The following is a 27,184-nucleotide window of genomic DNA, read 5'->3' on the forward strand; positions in this document are numbered from 1 at the left end:
GAGCACATCTGTGCCCTGACCCACTTCGATGCCTATTGTACACTCTGTAACCTGCGAGGCTCACATAGGTTTGTCCAAATTATTGAAAGAACCACTTCTCAAAAGACCATGTAGGTCGTCCTATAGTGACTGTGGTATTTAAAATCACTGACCACACATTTAACAACATGCATAATCACCAAAAACTGTAGAATATAAATTTGTACATTTAAAATTTGATGTATCTGCAGTTTCGTTTTGATGTCATTCTGAAAAGGCCTTTCTTTCTAGTGATGTGTTCACTGTTATTGTTGGTTAGTATTTAGTCCAAAGTGAAGCAAGATGCTTTTTCAGAAGCGCTGCATGTCCAGTGTGTTTTTTTTATTTACTGCGTTAACACTGAATTTGTGAAGGGGATCTGTGAGCCATCTTTAATCTTTGGGGGAAGTGTTTTGTTGACAGAGTTGAAAGGCTACACACACACACACACACACACACATGCACGTGCAGCAGCAGCAGCAGCAGCTAATAACACTCAGACTCATCCATGCAAAACATATGTTTTTGTGCAATGTAATAAAAAAACAAGAATCAGGTTCAGATCAGAGTTTTTGCCCCAGAAAAAACAGACATTTCAAACTGTCTCTTTATCAACAACACACTCTGACAGTGTCCACACATCATATCTTGTGTTGTGAGATCTTTTTTGTTGGTGTTATTTCAGGGTGGAGATAATTTAATGCAGGACATAGGTCACATAAAAATATATTTAAAAAAAAAAGGCTTTATAGTAAAAATGTTAAAAGTTGTAGTCTTTCTAGTCTTCCATTCATTCCTGCCTTGGGAGGAAACATGCAGATGGCATGCCAAGAGGATTGAATATTTTTTTTAAATGTGCCTTTGGTGGTTGTGCGGTTTACCGCAGCCTGCTGGCTTTGCCATTTTTTTGTGATGCTTTATTTATTTATTTTTTCTACCAGAGCTCATCCTCTCTCTCTCAACTCAGAGAGCATAACATACCTTATCACCCCTGTCTCTCTCCCCGTTCCCCTTTGTGTCCATCTGTTCCTTTTGTCAGCCTTTGAACTCCTCCGTCTCATGGACTGTGCTTTTGAAAATCGAGGACTGAGGAACATGCAGCAGAATTTAATTTTAGCTGCCCAGCCTCTCTGTCTCGCGGAGTTTATAAATAGTCAAAAGCTGTGTTGTTTTGCCTAATTTTCCTCATTTGAATCTAATTGTGTTGTTTTGATATTATCGGCTGTGCATCTCAGCTCTTTACAAAAGCAGCTTAGTTCTTCAGACTTTCTAACTGCTATTGGCAGTCGGCTGTCTCCATTACTGCTGCAAATTCAGTCAAGATAAAGAACCTAAGTGAACCAAACTGTAATTAGTTGATAACCGCTAGCTGACTTGAGTCTATTGTGTGGTTTATAGAGAAGCAATAGTGATGAGTGACATGTCTGCGATATGAATTCAGACATAAAGGGCCATACGCCGATTTTTAAAGTTACACGTGGTTCTGAACCTTCCAGCTCTGGATTATTTCATTGAAGCTACTCATTGTGTTATTGACACCAGCTGTTGGCATTTATTTAAACTGATATTCCCATAAAATATTGAAATTAAACGTGTCTTTTTTCGATTTCTACCGTAGGTTAAGTAGTTTTCTGAAGCCATAGCCAGAAAAATCTTTTCTAATATTAATGTCAGTATTTGAGAGTAAGAAAAATCTGGAAATGACAGGTTGGCTAATCCCACTTTATCTTTATTCATTTAATTCTATTGTAGTAGTGAAACTACCAAATCACGCAAAAATTGGCTAAGACAGAGAGATAGAGTCAGAGGAACAAAAGAAGCAGTGTGGCCTCGAGTCTAGGGGGACCTTGAATCCATGAAAGTTTCTAGGCTTGGGGGATTGTGAAATGCCCGGGGAGTTGTTGTTTCCCAAGCTCTTCTCACAACTAAAGCACAGATAATCAAAAGCTTTGCACAGATGACTGTTCCCTTGCATGTCTCCTTGCGCTTCACAACAAGATAAGAAAAAACATGGAGCATCAAATTCCTTCTTTCTTCATTTTTTTCCCCCTAAGGTTTGGTGACTTTTTATGAGAGCACAGGGTGTGGGGAAATAAGAGAAAATCTGTAAAAACAATGCAGTTATAATCACAAAATCGAACGCAGTGACGGAGGACTGCGCAGTGCCGATTATAACTCCACATCCAACTAAGGCACAGATGGCATAAGCGCTCAATGAGTCCAGAATGACAAAACACCCATGGCTGGGGACTTGTTTTTTTTCTCTCCAGTTAATTAATGGTCTTTTCTCTAAATAGTCTTTGTGCCACACTAAATGACAGAACTAGTTTTTTCCCTCCACCCCAAATACAAAATGACTCCCAAGTAAGCGGTCCAACATGGCCTTTTCTCCTTTGTCTCAACAGTGTGTTCCTTTACAGAAAACATGACAGTAGTGAGAGTGCTGGCTGCCAGTGTTTAAGTTCAAGCTGATCAGATTCAGTGTTGTCTACAGACCGGACACACATGTGGGTGCTTGTGTGCGTGTCCAGGGTGAATATTCAACACATATTTACATGTGCCACAATGAGTGGAATTGTGATTATTGTATCCAAATTGAAAGTCTGTTCGATAGGCTTTTATTCATTCCTAATGCATGTGTGGGTTCATGCTTATGTATTGTATATAAATTCAGTTTATGAACACAAAGGACAGGTGTGAATTGTAATCCGCAGGCGTCTCTGCTTTAATTATTCCTTTTGCAGTTGATTGAAATTCGACAATGAATCACATCTAGATCCCAAATGTCACTTAATGCTTTCCAACACTCAAATGTTTAATCTACTACAGGATAGACTCCATCTTTAGCTTTATTCTTGTCTTCCCATAGCTATATCCCCACTTTATTCAATTTGGAGTTATCCCTCGGCTTTGACCGTCAGTCTGCCTCTAACTGATAAATTGGTCTTTCCAGCAATTTCTTTTTTTACTTCCTGTCTTTGGCTGTTGCCATAATCCCACATGGAGCTCTCTTGTTACCTGCACAGCTGTTAGTGTTAAAACAATAGGCGTGTCCTAGGACAACACCAAACATTTTGACTCCGCAAATTGAGAAAGCTAAATGTATGCAACAATGGTCAGCATTAAGTGAGATTAAGGAAACATCTGGAGCTGTTGAATGAACTTCTTTCATCTGATAGGTTAGATTCAGCTCATCATGCCTGCTTGCAAACTCAAACATGCGTTCAAAGGGCCAGTCCCGCCTCTAGCGTCTGAGTCACCTTTTGCTCGGGGCAGCAGATGGAGAAAGCTCTTCGCTTCTGACAGAGGTGTGCTGCAAAACCTTTCTCTGTTAATAAACTTGCCCTTTTCTAGGTAATGACCTGTCTCTCACTGTCTGCATGAGCGCTTGGTGATCCCTTAACCTTTCATCAGTAAGTAGTGCTCTTGCTCCTCCTCCACTTCGCAGCGCTCCATCTATCACTCCATTTCATGGCCAACCTCCCTGAAACCTCTTGGCCTTTTGTCTGTCCCGGCTTTTGTTGTTAAATGCTCCCTGGCACTGGAGTCTCGAAATTGTTTCAGGCCTGGTCATGTGAAAACATTCTAAGTGCATAAAATTGAGCGCTTTTGAATTATATGTGTCCACTGAGACGTTGAAGGATTTACTGAAGTAAGGTGTGACAGAGATTGACCGGGGGACAATAGTCATGGTTGCCTTTTTTCCTCCAGGGGCCTGTACAACGAAGCTGGTTCACTTGTTCCCGGGTTAAATCACCACGGTAACTTATGCTGAACGGCTAACCTGCTCTGGAGCCGCAGTTTGAGATAAGAAATCAAAAACTGTCACCAGCCCAACTGCTGACCAATCAGATTACTGGAAAACAAAGTCATTATTCAACAGAATCCTACCGGGGACAAAAGACTTTACAGTAAATTGACAAATAGTAAGCTGCAGCATATACTTATAGATGAACAATCATGTTGCCACTGGTTTTAAAAATGTTTCTAATTAAAAGAGGGAGAGTTTATAACACTAAATACATACATGAGCTAATTAATATTGGAGCTTCTTTTGAGATTGTTTTGCTTTCTTATTCTATCACAGCAGCTCAGAATAACATGAGCATCCGGAATTTCCCACCTTGGGATGAATAAAGTATCTATCTATCTATCTATCTATCTATCTATCTATCTAGGAGATTGTGAGATTATAAATATTAATTCAAAACTAAGGTTATCAGGATGGACAATCTTAGGTGTCTTACTCTCTGACTAGGTGATTTGCACTGAACTAGTCAACACCTCGCGAATGCGAGTTTGTGATCATTTTAACTTTTAACTAAAGAGTATCAAATAGCAATAAGAGACCTGTTGACACACTGAACAATATAAAGTCTGTACTTCACACAACTACAAATGGAGAAAAACACACTCACATAGTTGATAATCATCTCAGAATCCATTATGAAATGATTTTAAACCTTAATATACATATTTCATAGTTTTGAGCTGTATATTTAAAACATTTGTTTTTTATCAAGTGTTGATGTGTTATTCTGATCTGTCCATCTGCATCTGAAACAAAGGATTATTTTCACACCTTTTTTGTCTTATTGGAAAACACATTAGTTCATTGTAACTGAAATAGTCAATGGATTAAAGGATGTTGAAGTATTTAATGAATTGATTGAGTGTTTATTTCATTTGTCAAGCAAAATTGCCAAACATTTAATTCTTCCAGCTTTGAAAAATGGGAGTAATTCCTGTTTTTCCCATATGTTATATAGAAATCCACTCTTCTCTTGCACTGTCCGTCATATGAAACAATAAATTTAACACATTGGGGGTCTGGGTATTTGTGATGAACCAGTTTCACCATATTCTGAAATTTAGAAGAATCAACAAAAAAATTGTTGGATCTATGGATACTGAAATAATCATATTTCAACCTGGATTGGTATAAAATTTATTTTCAACATTGCAGACTGAGGGAAATATGTGTGCTGCTATCTCATGGCACCATTTTGCTTTCTTCACTTATCTCTTTCACATATCTTTTCCTTCTTATCCACTTTATTCTCCGATTCCCATTGGTGGGTTACGGTTGACATCTTCAATATCTGAGTTGTCTCTGATACCGAGATGTCATCATGTTTATTAGATGACAAGTTGCAGGATTAATGTATAATAAATCATAGACTCATGATTCACGAAACAGTATAGGATCTTTAATGCAAAACAAGACTTATCTCTTTAGAAATCCCCAAAGGACATTGAGCTTTACATCTTCTTGGAACACCAAGAATTCATTGTAATATTATCTTAAATAGAGCACTTTAAGGCTGCATTTCATTCTGTCTTGGATGAGGAAGGTTAAAAAGAAAAAAAAAAATAGCTACATGCTGTAATGGGATACTGATTAACACTGTGACCTTTTTAATTATTTGAGAACGTACAACTCGTAACAATTGTCTTATTTCTAGAGATGGAGGAAAATTTTATAATTTTCAAATCAAGTTAAATTGTCAAATAGAAAGAGCAGCACTCTACTGCAGGAGCTGATCCAGAAGAAGCAACTGGTCAAGCAGAAATAATGAGGTTGTAGATGGCATCAATAGGAATAATGTTGCCATTGATCCAGAAGTTAACAGCAGCCTAATGAACATTAGTAAATTGATGATATTAATATCTAATATTATAGAGACATTTACAAAGCAGTTAAGAAAGCTTTACATTGAACATACAACATACAACAACAGATGACAAAATAGGTTTAAAAATTCTGAAATTAGAACAGAATATATATATTTATAATTAAGGCAACTGTTTAGGAAGATGCCACTCATTAGCTTTAAGAAAGACTTCCAAAGGGAACATTGACTTACACTATAGCTGATTATGGTTCAAACTTGATAACAGTTTCCTTTTCTTTCCCCGAATATTATATTTTTTCACTTGAAGTAAGTTATTTCAAATGTCCTGTAGATGTAGTTATGGTGAACTCACCCTGTCCTTATCATTAAGAGCCCCATTGGAAACACATTCTTTCTCATATTCTTTTGTTTTTGTTTTTTTCGTTACAACCTTCTTTTTAATATATCTGCTTTTTATATATTATTATCTGAGGTGGAGAATAATTCATGCCATGCTGATCCCTGCATTTATATTACTAGCAAATCCATCTGAACATGTCATCTCACATAATGATCTCCAGTCATGTTTCGCAGGATTTTTCTTTGAATGAATACTTATGAAGAGAAAGAGCCATACTTCACTGAGAGCAGGCCGATTGCGGCTGAAAAACTGCTCATCTCTTGATGCAGAGTGGCTCTGAAAGAGTCACAAACCACTTAGTAAATCCTGCCAAAATTATGTTTTTTTCCTAGTGGTTCATCTAAATTGGTGTCACACATCAGTAGAACAGTAGGTCTCCTGTTAACGTGCAACACCATCAGCAGGACCAGTGTGTGTTCACTGTTTGCTCGATTTTAGTTTTAAAGCAACTAAATCATGTTTTTCCACGTATATTTTTTTTTGCTTTGAGGCATAAACTTGTGTAAAGCCTGGGGAGAGTGGTGTTTTTTGTGTGTTTCAGTAGCAGAGGGAGCCAAAGTGTGACTCACAGAGCCCGTGGCAGGCAGCCGGAGAGACAGGGAAAAGGGAGAGTTTAATGGCTCTGTATATGCCATGAGCTGTAGAGATAGACCTGTGGTTATTGGTTTGGAGTATATTTCCAACAGCCTGTCAACCTCTAAAATAAACCAACAGTACTGCTGTGGCAGAGGGGAAATTGTCCTGAACTGTCACTATTTTCTGTCAGTGGAGAACTCTGAACCAGTAGCTGGGGTTATGTATAGTTGTGCTGTCCAGGATTTATTAAATAACATGTTTCCTCTCCCGAATGCAAGTATGTAACTCTGATTGCTTGTTTTCCACTCTCACCAGTGGCTTTGCAGCTTCCAGAGGGCCTGCAGATGTTTGCCTGTGTCATCGCTGACATAATTGAGAGGTAAGGTGAAGAAAGAAAGTGTTTTGTTTCCCTTCTTTTTCTTTTTAATGTTTAAGTCTGTGATTGAGAAGCAGGTGTAGAAGTCACACCAGCAGCGAAACCAACTTTAACTGCCAAGGCCACTTGATAGTCATTAGGAAAGCGAGAGCTTTATCGTAATTCCCCCCCTTCGATTCAATCAGGGATTTAAACGGAAAATGAGACTCAATTACGCTGTTTTTACGACAGAGAAGATATCGCAACTTCCCTTGGTCACAATTGGAGACGGGAAGGGATATTATTCATGTTAATTACATCTTATTTCAGTCTGAGTGCACCCTATTGCACGCCAGCACTCAATCCCCAAGACACCACAAAGGTTTTTTTTAATCCTGAAGCAAGAATAGCACCAGGATTGTTGTTTGGCCTACACTGTGCTAAATTAATATCTGTGCTTAAGTGCTTGGTAACTAGAAACAAACATGGTGAAATACAGTTATGTGAGACCCACTACAAGAAAAAAGTTGAATTGTCTTTCCGCTTCTTTCCCTGGTTTTTGTCTCTGCGTCGTCATTTAAACTTCAGTTGACCTTTGAATTTCTCAGGACCACTTTCTGCTAAATGTTCTCTCAAAGAAAATGGCAGAATATTGGATTTCATGCAGGAAACTTTGATCATGAGTTTGGCTGTATTGGTCTTTATGCTTACATGTTCTTTATTGTACTATGCCAAGATGCCAAGGCATATTTGTTTTACCATGAAAATGATAAAACTTTGTCTTACTCTCGGAGGTGTTGGGAAGGTTGTTGTCTTTCTTTTTTGCCTCAACTCTTTTATAAATCCTCAGTTTTTAAACCATCGGTTTGTTCATCTTTATTCCAGCTGTATGAGACCAGTATCATCCTTCTATCGCTCTCTTTACACTTGAACTTTTTTTATCTCAAGAAAGATGATACTGTGACATTTTGATGATGGGGTCTGGTCTTATCATTCCTGCTGCTATCATTCTGAGAGCTACCAACGTGTGTTTCATAGCTTTTAAAGCACACACCCATGTAGTCCCCATTTATGTTTGAATAGTCACTGTCCATCATAGTATGCTAAATCGGCCAAGGATCTCTTCTAATGAGAGCAATTAGCATCGTTTTATTTCTCACTGTAATCGTCCTCTACCACTTGTCTGTCTGTATTTATCACCCTCTTACCACCATCCAAACGGTCTCTCCGTGGGACTGCAGCAGAGAAGATGATTCTCAAGGTTTTCCTTCATTAGCTCCTGCTGTATAGTTTCCCTTAAGACATTTTGCTCCTGCCAATCCTGTATTATCATGTAAGAATTTACTTAGCAATTTCAGTCTTTCCAGGTTTAACAGACGGGTTCTTTGAATCCTGGTTGAACATCTGAACTTGTGCGAAGTACACCATGTTCCCTCTGGTGCGCTGACATGCTGGTTGTTCTGGATCATACAGCCGCAGTTTCATCCTTAAAGGATATTTACAGTTTATTTCAGTCTGCACCTTATTTTGGATAGTATGTTACTGACCAAGATAACAGTTGAGATTAGGGAGCATGCTGATATGGATGCAATAAAGTCAGACAACGAAATCACCACGTGGTCAGGCAAACAAAACATCTTGTTCACCCCCTGCCGGATGGTTGGCAACAGTATAAATCATAAACCCCGTCCAATACCAATATGGATGAGACAGGTTTCCATCAGATGAGACATGGGACCAACACTCCCCAAAATATCAAAGAACATGTCAATTTTTTTCTTTTATGTGGTTTCTGTCATTGTAGGAAGCACTTATAATGCTGAAGTTTATTCAAGTGGTTTCTGATAAGTTTGTTTTGAATTAGTTATTTGTTAAAAGGGGGGTTAAATAGATTGAATTTCAATTGGCCGGAGGCGTGTATGGCTAAACTGTTGCTGATCAAGAATCCCTGTAAAAATGCTTTGCTTATGTAATGACCACAAGAAAGGAAGTTGTAGTTGACAGCCACATCACGTCTGAGGGCCGATGGAAGCAATCAGTAAATCTAAGGTAAACACCATCTGGTGGCTCCTCTAAGTCTGAACTTTTTATATTGATGTGGTGGTGAAAGTGCAAAATTTGTAAAGAAGAACTTAAAGGGGCAGTAAGCGATTCTGGAGAGAGTTTGTTTCTCTCTTTGTAGTTGTTGTGGATGCACTGCTCTGGCTGGAGGCGAACCTGGGTCCTCGGTGTGGGAGTCCAACGCACTTACCACCAGGCCAAAATTGCAGAGTTGCATGTGAGTGCGAGAGTTTAACATGTCGTAGAGTGAGGTTTACAAACTGCGGAAGCGACAGCTACCCGACGGTGAGGAAATATTTGCTGATTTTTACAAAATGTGTATTGCTTTAGAATCGCTAACTGCCCCTTTAAGAAAACTCATGATCCATGTCCAAGTTCATCGCCACCTCATACTGTTACGAGATACTGTAGATAGTGCTCTGGGAGTCAGGATAGTCTTGATAGCAATCTCAGAATATGGCTGATCCCTTCAAAAGCTTAACCTGCAGGTGAAAGCTTAAAGCTGTCACACCCCTACCTCCACCTGGATGTAACAACTCGTAGGTATGAAAAAAAAAAACCTGTCCAGAGTTTTATCTGCCAAACAAATTGGGAAAAAAACTCACTCACAAGTCATGTTGCTCATGTTAAACTAGAAAATATTAATAACAGACTCTCCAGCCAATACGTGCAGCTGCAGCGATGAAAATCTTCTAAATGGGCGTAACAACCCGAGCATGGATCAAGCATAGCATTGGGTGATGTTTGAAGGGAGTGAATGACAGTAACCTTTACATGGTGGCACAACAGTCCGTTGACCTTATGCCACCTTGCTAATGTCGAGGTCCCAGGAGTTTGGCCGCTCTGCCATCACCATCAGCACCCACAGTCCCTCATTCTCTGGAGACAGGGCTGAGGTCCATATCAAAATGGGGATGAAAGGACTAAGCTGTCCTCAGTGTAAGGAGCTTCAGTGGGATGGACTGCTAAGTCTCAATGAGGACAAGCCGCTCTGAATTATAGCTATGCTGCAGTTAATACACTTGGGTAAAAACACACACCCTTTACATATGGGCACTTTACACTCACACTCTACCATGCTTAATGTGACAGGTTCTTCATTCCGTTTTCTAGCATGGTCTGTTTGTCCATCTATTCACCCATCTATCTTCATATCTTTCTGTCTGGCACCCCCTCCGTCTCCTTGTCTCTCTATTCCAGTCGCATTCACACTAACAACCAGGGGAATAAACGTCTTGCACTCCTTTTTTACACATTTACAATGACTGAGCACCACAAACTGCGACCTCAAAAGTGACCTTAGAGTTGAATCAACTAATTTTTGACTTCAAAGTTTCTTGAAGAGGAGTCCAAGCCAAAAGAGTAATTTTTGGACTTTCTTTGCCCTGGGTCTCACCTTTCAGGCAACACTAAGTCTGTCCTCTCATATTTGATTGAGGTTGTTGGGACTGTAAGCAGCCTGGGAGTAATCCGACAGACATCACTCAAGGATGAAGAATGGTATTTATCAAAGAAAATTTAAGGGGAACTTTAAGGTTAAAGCATTCATTATACAGCAATGTTAGTTTAATGTTTATTATGGAAAACCTTGTAACCAATGTTACCAGGATTTGTTATTTGTACAACATTCCCCCAGTCTATATAAACATATGACCATATATTTTTCATTTTGTAGTATATCCTCTAAGTTTTGACATTGTCATAGGAATTCAAAGACCTGTGACTTCTATTTTCACGAGTAAACAAAAGAAAAAAGAGTTGACCGAATGAAAGAAGAAAATTGGAAACTTTCGCAGGCAGGCAATAATGCATGTGCCGTCATTGTACCATATGTTTTATTGGCTTTGATATTATGCCAGCTTTCTTGTTCTAGCTTTGAAAGACACTTTTATGAACTTGTTTCAGTATTTACTGCAGCTGCTTTGACAGTGGAGAAATATAAAGAGAGTAGCAGAAAGCAGGGTGTGTGTGTGGCTTTTGCAATGCCCTAATCCTGAAAAAAGCAATGACATTTAATGTTAATCACTGTTCTCCTGGCACACAAAAAACCCTGGCCTCTGCATGGAGATGTTGGCCTGTAACCTAATCCCAGGTCTTGATATCTGATATTTGGTTGTTGAACGACAAATTCTCTGAGCAAACTAAGCCAACGCAGCTCCTGCTATTGATGTGAAAAATGAAACATGGCTTTCCCTGACTGAACAGGAGTCATCAGACTCCATTTGTCATAGAGCATAAGAGACAATGTACATGTTTTAAGTGTGCCATTGTTTCTTTGGTTCATTCAAATATGTAACCAGGACTTCCTGTTCAGCTGCATTGATACTGCATGGATTTTCTGTAAATCAATAATCTGAAATGGCATATTATTCAATGGCACTGACAAAACTTTATATTAGTCAGAAGTTCATCGTTAGAAGTGTGGTAATTTTTTTTTTTAAGTTTTTTTTTTTTTAAAGTGGTATATTTCCTATGTTTAGAAAATATTGTACTCTGTCCAATGAATGACTATTATTACTAAATTAAAATGATTGATCTATGGTAGCTCCTGAGCATGCTGCCTTTACACTGGTGAAATTATGTGTGGATAGGGTTAGGGTAGATTAGGGTGTGTTTGTTTGACTTATATATACAGAATCTGTTTGTCCAGAGATGCATATACATGAATATGTAGGACAATGCCTCAAAGAAGTCAGGGATACAATCCAAATAAAATGTATAAACATATAGTAAAACACATCAAAATAGTGAAGAGAAAAAAAGAAAAAGAGGATAGCATTACAGAGATAAGTAGATATTGATAAATTAAATGTAGGAGTAATATGTAGTAGTAACTGAAAGCCTCACTAGTCATTAAAATATTCATGTTTGCTCAATCTGGCTGTTGCCCTAAACCCATTAGCCACTCACCAATTCATTTGATTTACTTCTTTTTCTGCGTAATAATGGAATACGAGTCAGCAATATTATATACAAATACGTATCCCCGGTTTCAGACTTTATTTTAATGAGGCCCACATTTCTGATTAATATAGAAACAAGAGTAGGAAGGAAGCTTACCCAAAAATGGCTGTATAAATAAAGATAGACCAGTGACTAAGCCTGCGCATTGACAGAGATGGCCAACCAGCCCCTGCACTAGGAATGCAGTGATGAGTCAGAGATTTGCAATTTGTAGGAATCTCAAAATGGTGTTGAAGATCCTAAGACTCTGAGCTGATGGAGTCATTAAGAATAGTGAAATACTATTGCAATAATAAAACCCTTTGTGTGTGAAACATGATGGTGTAAACTAAATTAGGGAATTGTCATAATTTTTCTTATCTTACTTTTGACTTACTATCTAAAATATTAGAATGCATGTCAAGCTTATATTTAAATGCATTCATGCAGCATTATCCATGAGTTCACCAATAAGGGACGGCAAATCTCATGACTTTCACTAAAGGTCAAGGAAAGAGCAAAGTGAAATGAGGGCATTTTCAAACCAAACCCAGACTGACAGTTTCTCCCTGCAATCGCCAAGAAGCCCACAAGTTGTTGCAGTAAGTCAGGACTTTTTGTCACACACTATGTAACTGAAATAAAATAAAAAGCTGTAAAGGCAAATGTCTGAAATATGTGTGACCAGCAGTTACATGGCTGTCAGAAGGAGACAGAAATTCAGTCAGGTCTCATCAGTGAGGCAAACTGGTGTGAAGGCAGTTGGTTCTGAGATGTTCATTGTTGAGCCTTCTGGAGGAGCCTGTGTGCTTCAATGTAGGATTCAAGGAAACGTGATTTAAGATATGCACTTGGTGATCCCACTGACATACTGTACCTCTTCTCTGTCTCTGTCCATCGTGTACTATTCTAGATAACTGACATAGGCCCAGACATCTCGGGAAACCACAACGTCAAAAATAGTGTGTTGGTAAATTAAGGTTCAATATGCACCCGCGCAGCCTCCAGACAGCTCAAGGTCCTTCACCGTAGCCATCTACATCCATCAGAATAGTTTCCTGTATATTCTGCATGGCAGGTTGAATCATTTCTTTGGGAACAGCAGCCACAGCCCACAGCCTCCTGGGGTAGATGTCAATGCTACTATTAGGAAGGATCATAGGGAAGGATCCTAGTAGGAGTCTCTAACGCCTTCTTGTCCTCACACCATTGCAGTCTTCGCTGCGCCCACTGCACAGCTGAGCTGTAGCAGCAGATACGGGCGAAAGTGTGTGAATGAGTGAATGTGTTCCAGCATATATGTATTTGCACCCGTTTTTTAATTTTATTTTTTTTCCATATGTGCACCGCGGTTGTTTGTTTGTGCTGACTAACTTCTGCTCTTTAGCAATTTGAAAGCTTCATATATACGAGATTCTTATACAAGCCCCCTCCAATTGAGCCACATTTTGTCTAATTGGCCCTGCTGCCACGTACACCCTTACTGCCCACCCAAAGCTTATGGTGAGCTCCAACAACCTCCTCATCAGCGTCCACTGGAAAACCCTATAAATCTGTTTCAGCCAGGTTATTCGCTTTTCCTGTATCCTCTCATATAGTCTATGGAAAAAAAAGGAAGACAGTGACTTGAAGACAAAATGAGGGAGGAAAAAGACTAACAATAAGACTAATTACTAACAAAAACTATTCGCCAAATTTGTATTTACAGGGGATAATTTTGTTATAAGAAAATCAAATTCACTGATCTAAGATTAAGTCACATCAAACTGCACACAAACTTTATACTTAATCATATTTTCCTCCATTCTTTTCAAAATGGTACATATATTAGAGAAAACACAGGAAACATTTAAGAATATAACTCATGACTGCCTTTACCGCTACCCCAGGTAGTTTTGTCAGAGCAGGTACTGGTCACCTCTTACACTGATGGCTTCCAATGTGAATTTGAACGACAGAGTGTAAAGTGAATTGGCCACACCTACGTCCCTGTGCATCTCGCAGCCAAAACGCCTGAAGAACTGCTGAGATACTTGGTGTACAGATCTTTGCTAATCTTAATAACATCTCATCTACAGGGGACGTCATGTCCAGGCAGACTGAAAATCATTATATGTGCTGACATGCTGTAATGTGATATCTTGGCAGATAGAGCCTTGTAAATTGCATGAGTTGTCATGAAAATACAATCTAAAGATACATTAAGGGGGAAAAAAGTATAAGTCATGTCAAATTATGGACATGACCGGGCAAGCCAGATTTAAGTTGTGATTAGATGTCTCAAAATTCGAATCTGATCTGAAAGGACCACAGGAAACCTACCAGAACCCAGCCTGGATAAATTCATCCTCAAAAAACCAGCCCTGACCCAAAGAGACCAGCAGATGATTACATCTGATCTGAAATGCAGATGACTCGAACAGACTCCAAAAGATAGAGAAGACCTACACCAGCAGCAATATGTGCTATCAGTTAATTTGATCGATAAACAATCAGATTTGATGGCATCATAGTGATAATAAAGTTCAAAGTGTAATGTAAAGTCATAGACATTTTTATATTTTCTTTATACGTATGCCTTAAAGACTAATTTCCACCTTTTGCACCAACAATAAAACTATGTAGCCACGGGGCAACAGAGGGACCAAAGACCATGTCATAACACATTTAATATCCACCACCGAAGACGCAGGCAATAAAATTAGACTCTTCCCAACCAATTAGACTGAAGCTGTTGTCAGACATGAACAACGGAAAATGTCCTGAAAATTGGGTCTGGACATTTTCCGTAGTTTGCTTCACAAATAAGGAATGCTGCAGGAAATTGTCCGACATGTTCACACCAGCAAGAAAATTTCTGGATCCTTTTGTGGTGTTATGCTTTGCAAGGACAATGACAACTGGAAATTTGTCTTCAATTAAGTAATGTGAACCTAGCCCTATGCACATTTTTTATTAATCCAACATGAAATAGCTTATTTTCAACTATCAATCATGTGTTATTTATTATACTTTATACTACTCAATTTTGTAATTTTTTTATGTTGTGTAGTTGCTCAAAGCTACTACAATAATAATAACAATAATAATTCTATCAAAGGAAGAATGTGAGAGATCAGTGGCTACTATTTGAATGTTGTCTTTTGTTAGAGGACAAATGAGGGACAACTCAATCACTGGGACTGATCTTTATTTATCAACTGTTGAGCGATACACTAATGAGTGGGCGTTCCCAAAGATTTAGCAGGAGATGTAATGACAGACAGAAGCTCAGACAAATTATGACAAGGAGCATAAAGGGAAAGGAACGGAGTCAAAAAGCTTGAAAAAAGAGAGTGTGAAATGACTTGAGGGAGCCGAGTGACAGATGATAGAGTGAAGCCTTAGGGGTGAATGAAAGAGGGATTAGATGGATGTGACTTCATCAGTTGCAACAAGAAAAGGTTTTTTATAATCGTTATTTTTCAGAGTTGACTTTTATGTCATGAGGATTGTGGCTAGAGAGGCGAAGTAGTGCTGTGTTTGATGGATATTTTTGTTGTCCAAACTGGAATATTCAGCTGCAGCATGTTAAGCCCAGTGGCCTGAGCTTGGCAATGTGTTTTTTTAAATATGTACATTTTGCTTATTTGTTAATGGTAGCTTATACATTTTAAATGCCCTAAATTCTCAATTAGCTTGTGACTATAAGCAATTTAAATTTTTGGGGTTTTGTTTTGCCTGATCGTACCACAACAACTCATTGTTTATGTAACGTTTCATATAGCAGTTTTGGGGTGTCAAACTCTTAAACCTGCAATAACAGATTTTGTATTTGGCCACATGGGAGCAATGGAAACGAAACGCATTGGAGGGGTGATGCATGACTGATGACAATGAGTGTGAGCCATTGGCAATGGACGAGCTGTAGGCTTTTCCATAATGACCCAAGGCTCAGGCTTTTGAATAAATGCCATGACAAATAGATGAGATACACTCTCAGAAATAGCAGTAATGATCTTGTTTTTGGGGGAGTTAAAGGATTATCTAATGGTATTACTGAAAACATCTGTCTAAGCGTCATCCCGTACTCACTGCCTGACGTCTCTCTGTTTACTCATTCTTGGCAGATATTCAGTGACTGCAGTTAGACTGTCATATTTCTCGGAAGAAGACAGCTAGCCCAAAATTCCTGACAATTACATTAATTAAAATTAGAGGGGAGAAACGGCGAGTGAAAGGGGTGGGTGGGTGGGTGTGTGTGTGTGTGTGTGTGTGTGTGTGTGTGTGTGTGTGTGTGTGTGTGTGTGTGTGTGTGTGTGTGTGTGTGTGTGTGTGTGTGTGTGTGTGTGTGTGTGTGTGTGTGTGTGTGTGTGTGTGTGTGTGTGTGTGTGTGTGTGTGTGTGTGTGTGTGTGTGTGTGTGTGTGTGTGTGTGTGTGTGTGTGTGTGAGAGGAGTAGAGATCATTTAATTCTGGCCAATGCCCCGTGCCAAATTCATATTTGGAGGGGAGTACATTTTCAGGATATTTTCTATGTGCGAGAACAGATCATTGATATCCGATTTGCTAATATTACAAGCCCAGCAGCAAACAATTCATCTTACATATACTGTCGTCTCCTCATTGTCGTCATTCTGTTCTCCACCTGTCTTCTTTGCTCCCATCTCTCTTTGTCTTATGCAGAAAACACTCCTGTCCTGTTTTTTCAGCTCACATGTCCTCTTGTTTTCCTTGTCATCTTCCCCTCAACATTATCTCTTCCATTGGATTAAAATTTTGCTCTTCGCATTTTTATTTAATCAATACAACTCCTCGTTTTCCCAAACTGAACTTGTATAAAGAGGAAATAATGATGGTTCATCTCTCCTGAGCTGCCCTGCTACCCGTGGGTACAGTCTCTTATCCAGGGCCAGTCTGCTCTGCCCCCTGCCAAAGCTCCCTCACAGACACACAATGAGCTGATGTCTAAAATGTAATGGAATAAAAGATGAACCGTCACCAAATGAAGGGAATGATGCTCGCTGAAGTCTCAGTATAAAAATGGCTTTTAGCTAATACAGGAAAGACTGAACATGCACATAAATGCATGCGCCCAAACTGGTTTAGTAAGTGCATACACAAACTTGTCCCAATTAATGAGAAATTGGGAATTAGAAAGACGTTTTAGCGTTGTGTTCTACATGTTTAAACACATAGGGCTACCTGTATTGTTAAACTGTTGCCAAGAAACAGCTGCTGTTTGTCTAAGGCAAATGCTTAAAGATGAAATATGCAAATAATATTAACTTTGCCGTTTCAAAAAAGTGAGATTTTGAAATGAAAAATCTAGACTATGCACCTACTCTATATACACCCAGTATCAGCCAGTTATCCAACATATGCATAAACGAATACAGATGACATACAGCTATAATGTGCTGTAAATAATATGCGAATGTGAAAATAATTAATGCTGCCAATGAGCCATAATGTGAGAAGAATCCAAATCCCTCTGATTGCAGAATAATGTCTTAACCTGTTTACACTAAAATAAGCTCATACATATATCATTTTATTTCTCTTTTTTTAATGGGTAAACCTGCTAAAAATAGCATCTACTTTGCCAGTAGATGAGTTTACCTGTCTCTCTTTTTTATTACAAACATGCTGGAAGTTAGTGAAACAGTAGGAAGCATAGAAAGCAGCCTGTAGGCCAGTGACTATGTTACCGCTGCTGCTTCTTTATATTTTTTACATCAGTCTCTTCAATTTCAATGTTCGAGTGCTGCTTGAACAGAGACGGACGGAATTTATGGCTGACATGGCAAAGAGTTGTCGAGGTTACAGATGGAGGCGACAAGCCTTTGTTGACAACTGCAGACTTATTTGACATGGAAATATAGGCAACCCCACTTTAAGTCTTATTAGAAATAAAGATCATATCATACAGTCCCAGCAATCAGGTGTTTATATTTAAGCAGTCAATGATCTTTTTCATCATTTCAGCCACTGACAACAACAAATATTAGATTGCACATTATTTGTAAATACAAGTAAACATTGCTACATGCACTGATCCCCAAGTTTACTGTGAGGGCTGGCTTCACAGTGAGGTGAAGACCTTGACTGAAATGGCCCTTTTTAGGTATTTAGGAGCAGAAGTCGCGTTCTGAGTTGTGCATTAAAACAGTCCTTGATTTAAAGTACTGTAGGTTAAAATGCTTTTGAATTATTTCCTGTATAACACCAGAAAGTGGTCATATGAAATTCACTTCCACTTGAACCTGTGTCAAATGAACAGGTGTCAATGGAATTAGACAGTTGCTTATATAAGATGGCCTTGTGAGTATTGGAAAAAGCAGCCCTCAGGTTTATCATTATTTTGTGTTGTCTGTTTAGGCTATCTCTTTCACTCTAATTGTTTATCCTTGAAGATTGCAAGGTAGCCTGCTACCTCTTACCATCAGCCTTTTTCTTCCAGTGTAAGAGGGGCTATATTATTGACTTAATTCTATACAAATTTACACATCTTAGTGTAGATACCGCAAAACTCAAATAATAATAATAGGTTGCTGTCCCAGTATGCACCGAGTGAAACAAAGTGAATCGGTTTCAAAAGTTGCAGGGTCAACATATTCACGTTACTGCTTTGCAATTTAAGTCACAAATCCATTTACATGAGTTTGTATGAGAGAAATCTCCCTAGAGGGAACCCATGCAGCCAATAGAACATGAATATTGAAAGAGCTTTGGCTGAATTTAAAACCAGACCTATTTTGAGACTAACTACAAAGCTATCATTATACCAAAGTACCATGTGATGGGTTAGTGGTATAACCTGTCATAGCTTTACATGCATGTTTATGCTAGTGACTCAATTAGAAGATGGATGTGCATAAGGTGCTATGGAAATAATATGATGCCATAAAAGCACTGTGATGTTGACTGTTGACCCCAAACGATGCAAAACTTAAAAACATGAAAAGCTTGACATAACTCCAATCATTTACGTACCCATTTTGCACTTGACTGGCATAATTACCAGGGAACACATGAAATCACATCATTATGAAAATAATGAATCATGCAAATTTGCAAATTGGATTAGCCCACCTGAAGACTGCATCTGACTGTAAAACATTTCTCTTGTAGCCGTTGCCAGGTCCTTTTTTTCTGATGTGCTTATTGACCATCGAAACACTTGCCAAGCAAAACATAAATGCATGATAAGCAACACTAATGCAGTTTGTCTATACGGCGTTGTTATTCTTCTTAAATGGGCTTGACTGCACTCTACGCAACAGTATAACAGTGGTGAAGCATCTTTATTCATTCTTAACTGCTTCCGTTAGGAATAAATGGGGATTGGGAAGTTGAACATCAACGTTTTCCCTTTGATTCTACCTTGACCTTGAGCAAGGCACTGCACTAGAAAGGCACCCCTTTCTAGTGCAGTGGAGATGGAATGGGAGAAAACAAAAGCATTTGAGGAAAAAGGTCTATAACTCCCATTTTAGTGTGTTTTTACTCAATGAAATATTTACTCCCTCCCTCAATATTTCTGTGACTGTTGTGATTTTACACTATTTTGTATTTTATGATTCAGAAAACAGAATCATAGACACAGTGTAATCAAGCAGGTAGACTGATTAACCATTAAAACAAATTAGCATGGAGTGCAGCAACAGTTACTTTACGACTACAACTGTAGTTCAGACATAATAACATAAATTGTAAGATCTTTGACAATGGATGTTTTTTTTTGTCTTTTTTGGATCAGTTTCATTTGGGGCAAGTGAGTCTAGTTTTCTAAATATCGTTGGTCTGTTTTATCAGCACATGGCTGGTTGGTTTTCAATTTATAATTTAAACTACATTAAGTTGTATAGCAATAAGCATATAATATATGTTGCTTTTGATACAAACATCCACATAATTACAACTTTTAACACAAGTAAAACTACAAACTTTGACGGAGTTGACTGCATGGCTTTGGGAAAATATGAAGTTGAGGACTGATATTATATTCAACACCTTCCAGTTATAATATAAAATATCAACGTGATGCACTGTTGCTTGAAGTATGGTGAGTTGGCTTTCCCCTGAATAAATAAAGAAGCACAACATCTGCTGTTAGCATAGATTTACCCAGAGCCCCGTACACACATTCCTACTCCTTCAAACACGCCACTGGAAATTTGCATGGACTGCCAGAAAATAACAATGGAAATACAGGAAAAAATGCATAATCTAACCTCATTGTGCAGTCAGCCCAAAAATAATATAGAATTGGAAGTTTAACAACAGCATACTGTTGGTTTTCATGCAATTTAAAATGCCCCAGTTAGAGCCTTTTTTTAAATTGTAATGCTTTCTCAAGCTGATGGGCCCAAAAGTAAAGCTTAGCGTCAGATTGAAAATTACCTGCAACTTCCCACATCTCATTCTGCAAACCTTAAACAGTTGGTGGAGAAGAGAGCTTTTTCCTTTCTTTGTCTGCTGCAACATCTCCAAGCTGCAAGGCACCGGTACCAACAAGTCAGTCATTTATGGCGGGATCAGAGGAAGAGGTCAGAATGAGAGAAGGGTATCATCCCAGATGACGAGAGCAAAGCGATGTGACTCGTGCCTGCACTGCAGCACCAGGACAATAATGATAAAAATTGATAAACCGGGATACAATAAACATTACATTACATTCTGACGCCTTTGTCAAAAGCGAGTCAGCAGTGTAACCCAATAAGCGATACCAGCTGCTAAACAAGCACTAAATCCACAGTTTGTTCCTAGACTTGTATTTGCAGCACACACTCAAGTGCAGTGGTTTTCATAACAAAGATTCAAATCAGTCAGCAATTTCTCACGCATATTGAGTTGTATGCTAAAGAGCTCATTAACAAGGGGTGTTATGAAGTTCGCAAGCTTCTCTGACATCTTAATTAGATCTTAATGACATTTCAGTGGAAATGGCTGAACTGAGTATCCTGCGATGAGGCAAAACCAGTGCCGACACACATAGGAGGCAGCTGGCACTGGTGTGCTGACATGGGGAAGGAGAGATAGATGAGCAGATAAAGAGAGGAATAAATGGAAAGTTGGCAAGACTTGGGGTATGTTGTGCTTTATAGAAAATATGTGTGTTAGAAATAACATTGCTTAACAATGATACACTTTTCATCCTGTCTTCCCTTTTCCCCTCTTTGCATGACTCCCAGTGGGATGTGGGACTACACGTTGCACAGTAATTACTCTGCCCATGTCCCAGTAGCATCAAATGTCTCATATCTTCGCTTAATCGGATTCTTTGCATTTATTACCATGAGATTTCAGTGAACCTACTCTGTAAACAGCTAGATAGGCCTTGCACTGCCAATGAAGTTAGTGTGATAATGGTATTTCTGGCAGATAGATGACTGATTAGATACTGTAATCCTCTGTAGTGCTGTGTTTTGCATTGTGGATTGTTCTGCGTGGTCTGCAGTGGATTGCAGTGAATAGCCTCTCTGTCTCTTTTTTTTTTTTCTGGTGGGCTGGCTGTTTATTTTTAGCTGAAAGGTTGATGCATGTTTATGCAACTCCAAACAAAGTCGGCGAACTGCGATGGAAGAACAATGGGCTGCACTGAATGAGAAAACAAATGCACATGTCCACAGACCTCAAACTACCTGTGTGATTATATCAATTTTAGTAACCCATGATTACCTTCCTGCTCTCAGCTGTATGTGCATGCGCAGTGCAAACAAACACACACACTCACAAAATGAAAACCTTGAAAAGAGGGAGGGTAATTGATTCAAATCTACTGGTGCAAATATTTATTTATCAGATGAGTTGCTCTGTCTATGTTTTCCTGGGCTCAGCTGGCCTGCACTGCCCTTCACTTGAGAGCAGCCATTAGAGGAGAAGGGACAGGGTACAGCGAAAGAGAGGGGGGGTGGGGTGGATATGGAAAACTAGGGGACAATGTTGGTGAGCCCAGAGGGAGCACAAACCACATATTACACCAGAGAAAATGAGGGAGGAAAGGCTGAAATAGAAACTTTTCTCCTTGCGAGGAGCAGAGTGTGGAATAAACAGAGAGAGTGATTGTGGGTTGGAAGATAGAGGCGACACATTACTAAAAGTCTGTTGGCTGTTACAGATGCATTTCTGTGCGCAGCCATGTCTGTTTATCACTTTCCTCTTCTCTCCCCAAGCCCTCAATCTCATCTCTATTCTACCCCCTTTTCTGTCGAGCCCACATCTGTCAGAGTAGAACCACAAATACCTGGCAACTTCCACCATTTACAACCACCCCCTCATCGACCCATCTTTCATCCTCCACAATACTTCAAGCTTCTGTTCACTGGCACTTTCTGCCCGTTACTCTCAGCCTTTATTCACTTTTATTTAGCCTTTATGGTTTTACTTAGCATTTTATTTGCCCACGAAGGGTGATAAAAGGAAGCGCTTGTTTTTCTCTAGTGCGATCAGCAATTCATTCTAACAGGTCTGGGTCCACAGATGCCTGGGTAAATTGGTAGTTTTCCTCAAGAAGGCCATGAATATTTTGTTTTATTTCCATTACAGCCACAAAATGGAACATAAGGCCCACATGCTCTCACAACCTACTTGTGGCACAAAGCATCTAGTCTGCATGGTTTGTTCTCATGCTGCAAATACTAACTGTTGCTTAGGCTGTGCTAGCAGATGTGCTGTAAATCCAGGTCAGCGATAGACTTGACACGGTCCCTTCAAACTTACACTGTACCAGTCATAGCCCTCATCCCTTTACTGTGGTCAGGCGTACTTGTGACCTATTAGTCTGGCAGGGCTTTAACTACCGGACAGCTTTTGCTGCACGCAGACCAGCGGCTGCCGGTCATGAAGAGTAAAAGAAAGGCGGTGAGTCACCCGGATACAGTGCTGTCAGATTTATTGTACTCCCATTTGTAGCAAGTGAATAGGGATTCATCTTATTCCGCTCTCTCATGATCAAACCGTACCAGGCATATAATGTTTATTGATCACTATGGTAGCGAACAACAGGAGATGCATATGTCCCGTGACTGCACTGATTAGTGTCTCTGCATGCGTCCATCCCAGGTTCACGGAGGCAGATACCATCGTGATGGGAGACGTGACATACGGGGCGTGCTGCGTGGACGACTTCACCGCCCGAGCCCTGGGAGCTGATTTCATGGTGCACTATGGACACAGTTGTCTCAGTGAGTCCCTTTACGAGTCTGTTTTTTTCACTCCATCACTCTGCATGCAGATTGTAACACACCGAGGAATGTCAAGTGAACAATGAGGAGCTCCACCTACTGAGAGCGGGCTGCATGAAAAAGTAGTCGGACAGATGGTCTGACTTAGACACGCATACACACAGACACAGATGGAGCTATTGATCAGCGGTAAATGTAACTAGTTAATGCAGCCTGCGCCGCTCTAGTATGGAAGACATATAAGACCTCTGGAGCCTGGACATCACATTTGCCCAGCAGATCAATGGGGAACATGCATTAGAGCAGTCCTTTGAAAACCTGAAGTACTTCTTGAGGACCTTCACCCTCGCCCCCGCTGTCTGTCTCTTGCAGAACATGGGAGGAAATGTTAAATCAATAGTTCTGATATATCCATGCCAGAACAACCTCACCCCTCCTAAATACCAGGAATGACCAACAGAATTTTAATACACTGAAAAGCTCTGTGTGCGTGCGTGCGTGCGTGCGTGCGTGCGTGCGTGTGTGTGTGTGTGTGTGTGTGTGTGTGTGTGTGCTGGCGTGCGCTCATCCATTTTTTGACAGAGTGCATGCAGGTATGTTTACAAATGAGATAAGATATGTACACAATCCCATTTAAGCTCAGAGGAAGCAAAATAAAAGCACCAAAGTAAAATCAAATCTTAATTCATGGAAGCAAATTTCAAAGACATTGAAAAGTAGAAGTGTTAGTACGTACTGTATGTACTGTGTGTCCCTGACCTTCACCACTCTATCATGAGGGCGTCATCTGAACTGTGTCCCAAGATGTCAGACACCTGTGGGAGATTAAAGACACTGTGTTGTGGCTGACGCATACAGAAACCGTCTCTCCAGCACTCTTTTATTTCCCTTTCATTTCCTCTGAGGTATCACCTTTTGAATATTGGTGTCGTCTCGCCTTTTGTCATCATAAAGGCAGCAAGGCAAGAAGGGCATCCTCATAAAACAGTTTTTGTAGGTTATAAAAACATTTGCTGATATGAGGAATGGGAATTTATTTGACCACACTGATGCTTAAACATAATTTCTGCAACCAGATATCAGACTAGTCTGAATAAAAAAGACAAAAGATAAAATGTGTAAAAGGATGATAGTGAGTGGATAAGAGAGAGAAAGAGAAATAAACTTAAATTAAAACTTTTCTTTTAAATTTGCCACTTATTTAATTGTGATTATTAACCCCACCCAAAAAAAGCATTGGGGGGGGAACTGGCAAGGCCTTGCTCGGATAATGCCAGGCTGGCTGCCATGGCTTTAAGTATAACTGGACCATCTTCCAAATCATAAGCAGATCTTTACTATTTTGGTGACATGATTCATTCTAGAAGAGCTTAATGAAGCAATACCATGCCAAGGCACAACATCAGATTTAGCCTGCAATATTGACATGGACCAGTGTGACACTTAGAAAAAAAGAGTCCTGTTAACCATTAATCCATATATTTCCATGACTATATATTTTGTACTTTTGTTTCTCCAATACACACATTGATACCATGGCTACCTCCACACTGCAATCTTGCAAGTCCCGTGATTGAATTGTTGTCTGAATAAGGTTGTGCTGCCACAATTATGATATAGATTAGTTCAGTTCAACGTTTTTGTGCTTCACAGAACGGAGCCTGTGTGTAAATATTGATTTGTTAGCACACCAGAATACTTTTGTTCAACCTTTTCTTAGTCCCACTCATTGTGACCGGGCCTGTGTAGTTGTTTACACGGCCACTAATAAGCAGCTGTACTGAGTGACATTATTGCTAAAACACACAGATGAATAAAAACCCATTGATGGTGCAAGTGCACCCTGTCCATCTCATTGACTGTGTCCCAAATTGCAGGGTCTAAATGCTCTCAGGCTACCATGCTAATGTGAACGTAGATCGATGTCACTTCTCTCTGCCCTTTGCGTTTTGGAGTGCCTATAAACAAGTAACAGACAGCTGTTAGTCTTAGTCTGATTTTTTTACGCAACTCCTCCAACCATTTTTTAGCCTCATGATGAATTTAACTCCTTGGTTTCTCACTCATCATGTGGCTCCCGGCAGTGCACACCTCTTAAAATACATATCCATCCCCATCCCCTTCCCTCTCCGCTCAGACGTGAGCCCATTCATCACTTCTGTTGCCCGTTAATTGACAACCTACCCCAACCCTCAAATACACACACTCTATCCTATTGCTTTTTCCACTCCTGTCTTCCCTCCCCTATCTTTTTATACAGTACATTTTTAAATCACTTACTCGCACCCCCAAATAAAATTCCAGTGGTTTTCAGCCTACTTTCATAGGAATTTCCCTTTTCTCACATTCCCCAATCCTGTTTCCATCCCATCTGCCATCAGTTCTTTGTAAACGCATGTATGTCAGAGCCTCCTCAGTCTCTCCAAGTCGACTCTTTGCTATTCACCCCCTGGTTTCTGATGCTCTCTTGAGTGAGCTGCACTTGCTTATTAAAGATTTGCATCATAGTGAGCCATTTGCTTAATTATAGCACAAAAAAACCCACCTTGCTCCTGATCTGCAAATTAAATCTAACACCAGAGGAAGAATGATTATGATGATCAATTCAACCGACAAGTCTTCTTTCTTCTTCTTTTTTCTTCTCTTACCCATTTCCCTTCTTTTGCTTGGACTCTCACCCACTTTTTCAGCATGTATCTCAGCACGTGTCTCCCTTGGCGTGGGTGCGTGGTAAATGGCCTGTGAAATTAATGGCACTAATAGTAATCGCATGTGTCCCTCTCCTTCCCTAAATAATTGAGGTCTTTGCATCAGTTCCTGTGTGTGCCACTGACTCACACTGAACGGGTTTCGGTTATATCGCACGGGTGCCTTCAGCAAGCTATATACGTGCTTACTGTGTTCCCATATAGCTGTACTGCGCGTTAATGTTGGAGGCACCATAAATAGTGTACATACATACCACAGGCTTACCTGACATAACACAGTGAATAATTCATCTGTTTTTTTCTTTTGTCTTTGTCTTCCTGCAGTCCCCATAGACTCCACAGCAGGTATTAAGATGCTGTATGTGTTTGTTGATATCCAGATGGACAATGCACACTTCCTGGACACGGTCAAGTTCAACTTCCCTGCTGGACAATCTCTGGCACTCGTTAGCACTATTCAGTTTGTGGCAGCACTGCAGGTGATTGAACACTGGGACTGCCTTTTTTTTGTGTGTGTGTGTGTGTGTGTGTGTGTGTGTGTGTGTGTGTGTGTGTGTGTGTGTGTGTGTGTGTGTGTGTGTGTGTGTGTGTGTGTGTGTGTGTGTGTGTGTGTGTGTGTGTGTGTGTGTGTGTGTGTGTGTGTGTGTGTGTGTGTGTGTGTGTGTGTGTGTGTGTGTGTGTGTGTGTGTGAGTCCATTGTTGTGAAAAGAAAGCTGAGGTAGAGGGATTCTGTATCTTTATCTGAATAATTTTCAAAAATATTTATTTATTATTTTCTGTACAGTACAGTCTAGGAACACACACACACACACACACACACACACTGTTGTGTGTGTGTGTACAGTGTACCTTTCCTTATTTTTTTTGCTTTTATGAACAACTCACACCGTACTTAAGCTCAGTTCAAGAGTGGGTTTTAGAAATCCAGCAGCAGTTATTTTAGATTTGAAAGGTGGAATGACCTTGGAAGGCCCCTCGGTTCAGCGTCGTGCTCAGCTCGGCTTTTTACATAAGCAGTGGCAGCAGCTATAGTGGTACACTTTTGTCTGCCTCAGTTCTATAATGCCTTCTTCAGCTTTCTATTGCCGTGTTGTTGAACCAACAGCACTGTGGGCCTTCACTAATGTAACCACTGTGTATTTTAAAACAATGTTCTGCTCGTGTGGGTCATTTTATGAGAGTTCATCCATGTGTGCATATGTCTGTGTGTTTGTAGTTGTGTACTGTATGCATGTGTGCCTCCGTCTCCATCTCATGTCTTATGGTGTGTAGGCTTGTTCAGGTCACACAGTATGGGCGGGAGTAGCTGGGAGTTCATCTG

The 27,184-nt window shown here is 39.8% G+C and overlaps 1 protein-coding gene across 1 annotated transcript in view; it reads left to right on the forward strand.

Moving 5' to 3' along the window:
* The window catches only part of dph1 (diphthamide biosynthesis 1), a 47,545-nt gene that overhangs the window by 3,038 nt on the left and 17,323 nt on the right, over positions 1-27,184 (forward strand). Inside the window, exons 3-5 of the mRNA XM_035622987.2 lie at positions 6,946-7,009; positions 23,034-23,155; positions 26,188-26,342. Of these exons, the coding sequence (XP_035478880.1) occupies positions 6,946-7,009; positions 23,034-23,155; positions 26,188-26,342 (341 nt within the window). The remainder of the gene's footprint in view (positions 1-6,945; positions 7,010-23,033; positions 23,156-26,187; positions 26,343-27,184) is intronic.

This window comes from Scophthalmus maximus, chromosome 11 (genome assembly GCF_022379125.1).
Source record: "Scophthalmus maximus strain ysfricsl-2021 chromosome 11, ASM2237912v1, whole genome shotgun sequence".
In the NCBI taxonomy this organism is placed as follows: domain Eukaryota; kingdom Metazoa; phylum Chordata; class Actinopteri; order Pleuronectiformes; family Scophthalmidae; genus Scophthalmus; species Scophthalmus maximus.